General features: G+C 53.5%; 1 protein-coding gene across 1 annotated transcript in view; it reads right to left on the bottom strand.

Annotated features, from left to right (window-relative positions):
• The window catches only part of TAPT1 (transmembrane anterior posterior transformation 1), a 33,950-nt gene that overhangs the window by 7,170 nt on the left and 16,464 nt on the right, over positions 1-10,316 (bottom strand). The window contains exons 3-11 of the mRNA XM_012724037.1: positions 7,785-7,947; positions 6,362-6,497; positions 5,017-5,114; positions 4,765-4,834; positions 3,819-3,899; positions 2,856-2,965; positions 1,589-1,648; positions 1,222-1,290; positions 169-245 (exon numbers count right to left, since the gene is read on the bottom strand). Of these exons, the coding sequence (XP_012579491.1) occupies positions 169-245; positions 1,222-1,290; positions 1,589-1,648; positions 2,856-2,965; positions 3,819-3,899; positions 4,765-4,834; positions 5,017-5,114; positions 6,362-6,497; positions 7,785-7,947 (864 nt within the window). The remainder of the gene's footprint in view (positions 1-168; positions 246-1,221; positions 1,291-1,588; positions 1,649-2,855; positions 2,966-3,818; positions 3,900-4,764; positions 4,835-5,016; positions 5,115-6,361; positions 6,498-7,784; positions 7,948-10,316) is intronic.

Below are 10,316 nucleotides of genomic sequence, written 5' to 3'. Positions count from 1 at the left end.
TTATGAAAGAAAAAATGGAGGAAACAAACTCTAAGCAAAAGCCTTCAAGGACGGGATCCTATGACAGGTCGAAGCACAACCCAGCAGCCGCGGCCGCCGCCACCCAGCAGCCACCCCGAAACCGTTACTGCCTCGCACACGCACATGTGACCGGAGCAGTCGTCTTACCCCAAGTAGAAAAGGGTGACGCAGGCGCACGACAAGACCCCTTGCACTCTCACTGAGCTCGCGACGACTCTGATGAGCTGGTCAGAAACAAAACAGCGGCCGTGAAGTGGCAGACAGGTCCCGGTTAACAGTTCATGTTTAAATGGGGGCTTCTCCGTGCTGACTGTCACCCCTGAGGTGCTCACTGCCACCTGTCTACGTCCACCCAAGTGGTTCTGGGCTAGTCGCTTTGTGCCTGGCCACCTGTGGCAGGCCTGGGTCTGCTCGGGGGACCTCGGGCCCAGTGAGAGGGCGCCCCTGGCTCCGGGGTGTTTACTTGTACCCAACAGAAATGCAAATCAGCTGATTTTTAAAACAGAAAAATACTCTGGCAAGTCCAGCTCCACTCATGGCATGGGACGCGTCGCCGGCACAGCTGAACCAGCCAGCAGGGGTCCCCCTCACGCTCGCCTCTGGCCCCGGGTCTCCCACCCGCTTGAAGAGCCCAGTGACTTGCTGAAACCGAGACCAAGGAATTGCAGGAGCTTTGTATTACTAAAACACAAATACTATTATTGCAAAGTCGTTTACGCAGAGGTGGGCAAATCTGCCTCGTTGGAGAGTCGCGGTGAACACTCTTTTCCCGCTCGGCCCACAGGAGCAGGGGCGCACGGCACTGTCCCGAGGACCCCGAGCACACCTGCGGGCTCTGTTGCCAGGACGCAGCTATGCCTTTGGGTTCGGGCGAGTGACGGCCCACATGCTAGGGCCTAGCTGGGCAGACGTGGAAACGGGAAATGAGAGAAACGCGCTACCCCGATCTGCTAATGCGGTGACCAGAGGCGAGAGTCCACCAGGGAGTCTTAAATAAATACCACGAGATGACTTTTAAATGACATTTAAGAAAACTGCCCTTAATCCCAAGAGCCAGAGGGAAGGAGGAGACAGAGGGAAGGAAGTGGCGTGGGAAACAGAGAAAAGCCCTCATCTCTGTCAGTCCTGGGCAGGGAAGTGACCCGGTGTGCAGGTGCTTGTGAGGGGATGAACCTCTCTCCAGGACATCACAGGGCTTACCAAGACGGCCAGCGGGAGCGGAATGAACCCCATCCTCCGGGCCACAGAGTCGCTGTAGTCGGTATAAGCCTGAGCAGAGGGAGAAGGAATTTGTGGGTGCTAAAGCAGCCAGGAGGCGTGAGTGAGCACCAGGGACCCCTCCCCCAGCATGCCTCAGAAATTATACAGTAATGGAAATGCCCCTAAGAAGGTCTAAATAGAAAGCTGTGCAGTTGCAACAGGACCACACTTCTCAGTCCTGTTTGTATTGGCCTGTGAATGTGTATCGCTGAGAAAGAGAAGGAGGGGAGTCTGTGCCCATCCCTAACCCACGCCCCACGCGAGAGTGCACCCTGGCAGGTGTTTCCACGTCGGGTGTGATGCTCACATTTTTCTGCCGGCTGCTAACGAGGTCAAAGGCAAGGCTGGCTCTGTATTCGCTGTAGACCTAGAGACAAACGGAAAGAAACATCAACCCACGCAGGCAGTGCGCAGAGGGGCAGGCTCTGCAGGAGGCCAGTGGCTGCGCAGCCCCTCCGCCGTTTCCCTAAGGTCAGGGTGAATCACCTCACTCTCCCGGGCCATGCCCACAGGCCTTTGGCAGTCTATGATCCTGAGAGTTCAGAACTGTGGGAAGAGCGGCCCTTTTTAGTGCACAATGAACTGTAAATTCAACGCTATATGGGCTGTGAAAAATAATTATTACTGTGGGCGTAGCAACGGGGACGCCTTTTCCATCTCAGAGGCGTGGACGCTGAGCAAGACGTGACCCGAGGTGCTCAGGAAATGTCACTTCCACTAGTGACGGACCATACCTACTATGGTCAGCTTAGTCTGAGGTGCTGAGAAAACGAGCCTATGAAAGGGCAGGACCAGAGGAGCCCAGAGAGCAGACGGTGACAAGCCCGATCGTACTGCACGGGGCGAGCGAGCAGCCCACAAGGCAGCAGCCGACGCCCTTGCCGCTGCGGCCCACCACACCGGCTGCAGCATGCTGGGGTTAGAGCTTTGCCTTTTGAAATAAAATTGTCAGTACTGGAGTGAAGACAAAGCAAAACCCCCCAACATCTAGAAAACTTAAGTAACGCACCAGGAAACTTTCTTATGTTTCCCAGCCAATGAACCTGTCCTGGAAATTCTACAGAGGATCCAGTTTCAACAGCAAACAAGCTCCTAGAGGGCCATCAAATGCTTTCACTGGAAACTGGTAAGCCTCCTGTCTTCCAGAACTTTTCAATCAGCTATTCATACTCACAGAAGGAAAAAAAATCTATTTTTAAACATAAAATATTTTAAAACTCTGGTCAGAAAAGTTTTGATAGTCTAATGTCAACAGCAACAATAGTTTTAAAAGTTTAAGCAAACAGGTTATGACAATATTAACAATTTATGATGATTCTGAGTTAGTAACACTCTGACTTCAATTACTGACCGACCCACTTCTCCACCCAAAAGTACCGAGCCAGGAGAGTTTCGTACTGAAATCTGCACTTTCAGTCAAGCACTAATTTTCAGAAATTTAAAACTGCAAGTCTGACTTGGATGTAGACTTCGCTGCTCTTCTCACAAATGCACCAGTACAGCTGCCATCTGACGACGGTGTGACAGCAGGCAGCTGCCAATGCCCAACACTGGCCTGCTGCCTAAATACTTACGTCTGCAGTGATGTCGTTGAACTTGGTGATGAAGGCATGCTTCACAGTGTCCACGGCGATTTCAGACGCGATCACCATACAGACGTCTGGAAACAACACCCAGAGATGATCTGGAAAGTCGGGGGGACAGAGACAGTTAGATCTCCCACGATGGACAGAATCCATAGTGTCACAGAAATCTGAAATCTCCAACGGGGAAAACTAGTTTTTAATAGACGGTTCTAGAGGTAGAACAAATATTCAATCATTTTTCGATACCTAGAGTGCAAAGCATAACCTAATTCCTCAAGAGTAAGGTCATACAAAAATGCCTGGCATAGAAGTAACTGGGATGACGTGACTTACCCGAGCGAGGGGCCACCTTCCACCCGCTCACCTCGGCGGCACCAGACGATGTCAGAACTCCCTGTCTATTCCTCAACTAGCCGGCGGGCCCCGCAGCGGCCTGGGCCTCCCACAGGCGCCACGCGCCCAGCACACGACGCACTTGACGTCGGGGCCCTGGGCAGGTGCTGGACACTGCCGCTGCGACTACTTCCCGCTGCCTTGATGCAGATGCTGATAAACAACCAAATGCACAGCTTCACAACGCATCTCCTGACTGCACTGAAATGCTAACAGGCGGTGGCTGAGTCAAAGAATGAGCAGATGTTAGGAAAAAGCCCACGTACTTTGGACCTGGCTGTCTAGAGAGCGGCACGGCGGCCCGCCGGCCCCGGCTATGGACGGCAGGACCGGAAAGAGCGGCGCTCGCAGCTCGCAGCACTCAGCCCTGGGGGACGGCGGCCAGAGGAGCCGACTCGGCGGGCGCCCACCGCGTGGAACCTGCCCCACAGAACAGCTTCTTCCGTGGCCAAGGGAGGGGGCAGCTGAAGGGGCAATGCTCATTTTATTCCATGGGAGAGAATGATTCTGGCTCCAGAGTCAAATGAAAACGCACTGTGTTCGCTAAGGGTTACCCACCTGGATTCCAGGAAAACTGCTCCATGTTCCTCAGACACACTATTAGCAAAAGCACGTAATTGGTGAATCGCTCCTTAATGTCTGAAAGAAAGCGAACACACAAGACTATAGTGCACGTAAATGAGGAGATATTTACGGACATACGCGGAGTATAGGGATAAAATGATTTTCTTCCAGCCGGGACCATGTGACGCCATGTTACGGGTAAAGGTCTGTAGACACCCCGGGGCCGTGTGGGAAGGTGCTATGTAGTCGGCCACTCGCTTCGCTCGCCAGCGTCATCCTAGTGTGGAATTTCCACTTCTCCACAAACTTCAAGACTCATTCAAACCCTCAGGCTGCTCAGACTGAATCATCAGATCCCTCCAGGGGCCTCTGGGGACGGTCGACAACTTTCCGTTTTACAGAGGGAAAACGGAAGCAGAGAAGAAAGCAGCGGCCACTGGCCACACTCAGAACCAGACTGGGTGGCTCTATCTTGGGACCGAGTAAGATGAAGTTCCTGGTGATACATTTCTGTGGCTCCACACTTCTCAGAGTCAGAAAGGAGGCCGTGAAGCACAGCTCAAAGTTCTGCGCACGAGAGACGTGAGGTTCACAGTCAGAACTCGGTTCTCGGTAGCAATGTGAGTGGTGTGGGGACGAGCCCAGGGCTCTGGTCGCCACAGCTGTACCATGGCGCCATACTCTGCTGCAGAGAAATTTCTGGATCAACGAGAAGCTTCAGAAATACGCTGAGGTGTTACAACACTGATAGTGTTTTCCCATCTTAAATATCCCACGACTACAGTGACCAAGACGGTAAGGAAATTTAGAAGAGACGCTGAGAGTAAGAGAAGGCCCAGCCCCGACTGAAAAGTCAGGACCCTCAGGAGCTACGGCTATGATTTAGGTCCGAACAGCGAAAACATGGCCTGAAGCCGCAAGAGAACATGCCTGTACGTACCGCTGTTGGACATCTGGAAGAGGTTGTTTTTTTCAAACTTCTTGAAAACGCTTCCCTTAATTTCAACAAACTGAAACAGTAAACAAAAAACAATTTCGTCATCACTGGAACAGTTTTAAAAATAGACGTGCTACATAAATAACTTCCCAGAGAATACATACCATTTAGGAAAAATGCTTTTATCCCATCCAGAAATTGCCCTTAACGCGATCACGGAACATCAAAAATACAAAATAAAAACCTCATACTTACGTTATTAGACATCATGATAGTAAGCAGTGACTTGTTGTGTGAGTTAAAAGCTACGTTGAGGGTTGTAGCTTGAACCATTATAAGGATCGCATGCAAAACTGGCGGTAAGTGAAGTCAAGGAAAAATCTTAGGTCTGCTTTTATGTTATCTTAATAAATAATATTAGAAAATCTTGATAGTGAATAATGGGGTGAAAAGATGATCTTTCTAAATTGCCTTAAGAATTTTATTATCTTTGGAATTGCCTGTTAGCTATGACTGACACAATCTGACAGGAAAAGATACACACACCCCACACGGGGCAGACAAAGCAGACACGAAGCTCTGCACCCCTCCGCCCGGACCCTGAGCCATTAAAACACCTCTGTCTTGTCCTTTGTGAACCCTGACATTTAAGACTAATGAAACAGGCCCTCAAAAACCTGTTAGGTAAGCAGAATGAACTGAGGCAAACACCAAAAGACAAGACGGGTGGATTCATTCTGAATTAAGATAATTTGCATCCTAAAATGCAAAGTAAAAGTCTGGAAGTGATTTTTCCTCCATGGTTCTTCAGGGGAAGGGAATGTAAAGCATTCAGAAATGTCTAACAATTAAGATTCTTTTTCACGTCATTTTTGAAGTCACCCAAGTTGCAGAAGTGTATGCTCATTACATGTGGAATAATTTAATTAGAACAGTAACTGTTTTACTCCATTATATTTTGAGCACGCTATGATTCTCACAGAAGTCCCCCACTTAGACCCTTTTCAATCTACATAAGAAATCACAGGAGGCCTTCCTGGGAATGGTCCTGACCCCAGAGGACACCAAGTGCGGGCAGCATGTGTGTGTGAGTGCACACATGTGGACACGCACGGCTTATACGGGTCATCTAGGAAAGCCTCATCTTCCAAGAAAAAGCTTCAGAACTGGGGGTTGGGAGCGTAAGAAGAAAGTGTCCAACATCCCTCCTGATCAGTTTCCTATTTAACTTCTACATGAAGTCTATACATCTTAAGCTCAAGGCTATAGTGATGAATTCTTAGGCTTAAAGGGTATTTCAAGAAAATGGCAGTGTAAGTATGAAAAGGTCCACAGGTCTAATGAAGGATGGACAAGAACATTATCCTCTCATTCTGAAGTCTTTCCCTAGTGACAGTCATACCAAGAACAGGACCGTTGTCCAGGAGACTGACAGGCATTGGTACCGGGGATCCCTCACTTTACAGGAGACGGAAGCCAGTGTCCGAAGCAGACATTCCCCACAGGCACACACGCTTTCCTTCTCCAGACCAGCTGCCCACATGAAATGGCGCAGCGTACACCCTGACTGCTGGGGTTTCTGCTGAGGCTACAAGGATACAGACATAGAGGACGGCCATGAAGAAGTGAGGGATCACCCCGATGTGGGCTCGCTTTCTTTCTTTAGGCTCTGTGGCTGTCCAATAGAGAGCATCTAGTATATCCTGTCCGAATGATGAGAACAGACGGTCTGCTACCTAGGGAAAGAATAATGACCGGAGAAAAGTGTTTTAGTTTTTTTTAGAGTGCACTGCTGTAATTCAGCTGCGCGTCCAGTGCTGGACATCTGAGTTCTTCAGTGCCTGGAAGGCCAGCTTTGCCTAATTAGCTGTGCTTGCAAGTAGCACATAGTAGCAAACGAAGGAGAGGAGACGTAGTCCAGGCCTTTGTTTCCGTTGCAGGGCCAAGGGGGATGCTAGTCGGAGTCGGGACCACCCACAGCCACGCCCACCCCATGCAGAGGGCGGAGCAAGCTCCTCCCGACTCAGGACACCAGCTGTGGCGGTGAGACAGCCCGTTAAAGGATCTGAGGGCTGCGTGGCGTCTGTGGAGACAGCTCCCACCAGGCCAACAATGCAGCTTCGGAGCAGAAAGCCAGCAGCCCCAAAACCTCCGTCACTCAGTAGGAAAAACCCCTTCCTGGCTAACTCGAAAGATCGACAGACCATACTTCTATTCCTAAAAAGCAGCAGAGGAGAATATAATTTGAGTCCCAAAAGTTTCTTAAATAACCTAGAATAGCTTATTATTTAAAATGCTTGTGGCCCTCCCTGGTGGCGCAGCGGGTTAAAGCACAGCACTAAGAAGTCAAAGCCGCTTCCGCATGAGTTCGACTCCCGCCTGCCCCGGAGGTGACCACATGGCGTGGCAGACCTCTCCTGGCCCGCCCGCTGCTCCCCTCAGCAGTGTGCTTCGTAGATCTGCCTGTTCTGCCCCCCACTCTGTCCCTGGTGAATGCCTGTTCTGCCCCCCACTCTGTCCCTGGTGAATCCTTTCACCCTCCGCATCTCTGGCCTGTACCCCAGTTCTGTATGAATAAATAAATAAATCTTTAAGGATCCTGCCAATAAAGCAAAGCATTGTTTTGCTTTATGTCACTGCACAATTCGTTTTTTATATAAATGCAGACTTTCACAGGCCCTAATTTTTAAAGTTCTAGAAGAAGGGACAGGAGTCTCCGATGACTTCATAAAGAAAACTTCCCTAGTGCTTGGCGACTTACATTCCCAAAGTGGGTACTGACTCGGGGTGGCGGTGGGTACCCCCCCTCCCTCCTGGGGCCCCGCACCCCAGGCGAGGCATGTCCTGGGCAGCAGCTCCTCAGGGCCTCCTCCTCAGGAAGGGAGCTGCCAGCCGGCCCTGCTCTGCTGGCCCCCAACCTGCATTTGAACAAGGCCCAGGCACCACCTGGAGGAGAGCAGGGTGCAGGCAGGCTGGTGGGTGCCGACCATGAGGGCATAGGGGGGGCGGGGAGGTGCACTCACCTCGAGCATGTTGTAGATGATGTAGAGCTTGATGACTGACTGGCCCCTTATCAGGTGGTACATCATGGAGTAGTCAACATAGTGCATCATGAAGTAGCACATCACCAGGATGACACCCTTCAGAATGTCACACACCTGGGCAGGCTGGAGCAAACGTCTGTCCCTGAAACGCGAGACGAGGAAGGAGAGCGTGAGGCTCTCCGAATCCCACGGGACACACTGGCACACAAAGGCGACGTTGGGCTGATTATTTTAAAAACTTCCCTTGAACGAGGAAGACGACACCGACCGACTCAAGCGGGTGACCTCTGCAGAGCGCAGGGGCCCCGCAGGGTCACTCCAGGAAGAGGACAAGCTCACGAGCCAGCAGACGGCGGGCGGCCGGTGCAGACGCTTTAAAAGCGTGGATGGTGGGGCCCTCCCTGGTGGCGCAGCGGGTTAGAGCGCCGCACTGAGAAGCTAAAGCCACTTCAGCACGAGTTCGATCCCCGCCTGCCCCGGAGGCGACCACGTGGCACACAGGTGACCCGCCCGCTGCTCCCCTCGGCAGTGGACTTCGTCTGTCGGCCTGTTCTGCTCCCCACTCTGCCTCTGGTGAAGCCTGTCACCGCCCCTGCGCCTCTGGCCTGTACCCCAGTTCTGTATGCATAAATAAACAAATCTTTAAAAAAAAAGTGTGGATGGCCACAACGAGTGAGGAGTCTGCAGCCGGCGCCGGGGTGTCTGCACCCCACCCCTCACTGTACAGTGTCACTGGGTGGCCCCGCACCCCGCGTGCTGGCCCAGGGGGTGCGCCTGGGGGGAGGGCCTGGCCGAGACCGAGTAACGTTCCAGGACGTTCCCTCGGTTTTTCGGCCACGCACCGTGGCACGTGGACACCCAGGCTCGCGGAAGGCGTGTCTGCAGGAGCCCCCACGATGGGGCCCCCCGGAGCCCTGCTAGTGCTGTCTGCACGGCTCGGCTCCGCCCTGGGCTGGGGGGTGGGGGAGCGCGGGCCTGGGCGTCTCGCACTAGGCGGCTGACGCCTCCCTACAGGCAGGGCGGTTCTGCTTCCTGAGAATCCTCCCTGCTCGCCGTTTTCTTACACCTTGCAGGGCGGCTAGCTACCGCAGAAGTGACTCCTGTGAACAGCTACTGAGAACAAGTCAGCCCGTTCTGCGCTCGGGGCTTCTGCTCGCACTGGCAGGTACCCCCGGCCCCAGCAGGAACCTGCGCCTCCAGCCTGCAGGAGCTGACCTGGCACCGGGCGTGGGGAGGTGCTGCCGAGACCCCCCTCTCGGCGCTCTCCCAGGGCGCCTGGCTGACCGGCAGGCCTGAGTGCGATCTGGCCAAAGGGAGGATGTGGGAAACAGCAAATGTCTGAGGAGAGGCCGTCCCGGGAAGTCTGGGGTGGGAAGGAGTAGAGTCGACGGGGAGACAGTGGGCCAGACCAAGCAGCCTCAGTGAGCCGGCCAGGCCGCGGTGGCCAGGGACAGCGCACCCCGGCAGCCAAGTTCCGAGCAAAGCCCTATCAAGGACAAGGCCGGCCCCTGCCGTTTGCTCCCTCCCAGGGCTCAGGCCCTGTCCAGAGCGGTCATCTCCCACCTCCCAAACACCAGCGCCGGGCGGCCCTTGCTCAGGGCTCTTCCCCACCAGGCGGTTCCCCACCGCCACTCCACGGGCCTAAAAAGGGAGCGGGCTCCGTCTGTGGCAGTTGGGGGAGACACATTTTTAGCTCAAACGCGAGAAGAGGTGCTGTTTTGCACACACAGGCTCCAGGCCACGTGCGCTGCGTCCTCCGGGATGGGACTCTCAGCACAGAGCCCGCCACGCCGCCTCCCCCCTCTGGGAAGGGCACTGCGGGCACAGGCTGAAGACCGGAAGTCACACTCCTCCGGGCTGCCTGTAACTATCAGCTGTCGGCTAGGAACTGCAGAAGACAGAAAGTGGTATAAAGACGGCCGTCTTCCCCTGACCCCGGTCGCATAAATTCGTATTAACGGCCAAAATTAGCTGATAACTAAGGCAGCAAACTCTACTTAGAGCTTCTGCTACTAGATTGGCTCTTCCTAATTTATTTAGTGAAGGCGATTTCATTTAAGAGACAAAGCACTTTTCAGCACCAACATCCACTGTGTTTTCTTCACAGACACGTGAAGCCAAGGAACCATGGGTTGGCATACCCATGAAGGCGTGTTCTGTTCCCTACAAGTCATTTGCAGAAATCAGAACTGGCGAACGCTGAGAACACGCACCCTAAAATAACAGCGCCAAAGACGACAGTAAGTGGACAATCAGAAGGAAGTGCGAACAGCTACCCCTGGCCTGTGTGTTAGGTGAGGCTGTGCCACAGCAGCTCGAGAAACTCCTTGTGCTACGATCCAGCTACTACATGGCGGGCGCTTTGCATGGTTCGCTGCCGTCTCCCCTGACCCCGGGGGGAGGGCACGGCCACCCGCCCTGCCGGGCAGAGCGCGGGGAGGTCAGCGAGCAAGGAGGCGGCGGCAGCGGGGTCTGCAGCCTGCGCTTCTCACCACCGTCCCTTCCAGACCT

This window comes from Condylura cristata, unplaced genomic scaffold, assembly GCF_000260355.1.
Source record: "Condylura cristata isolate star-nosed mole 26May11 unplaced genomic scaffold, ConCri1.0 scaffold00012, whole genome shotgun sequence".
NCBI classification, from domain to species: Eukaryota; Metazoa; Chordata; class Mammalia; order Eulipotyphla; family Talpidae; genus Condylura; species Condylura cristata.
This window is presented reverse-complemented; position numbering and strand designations above follow the sequence as displayed.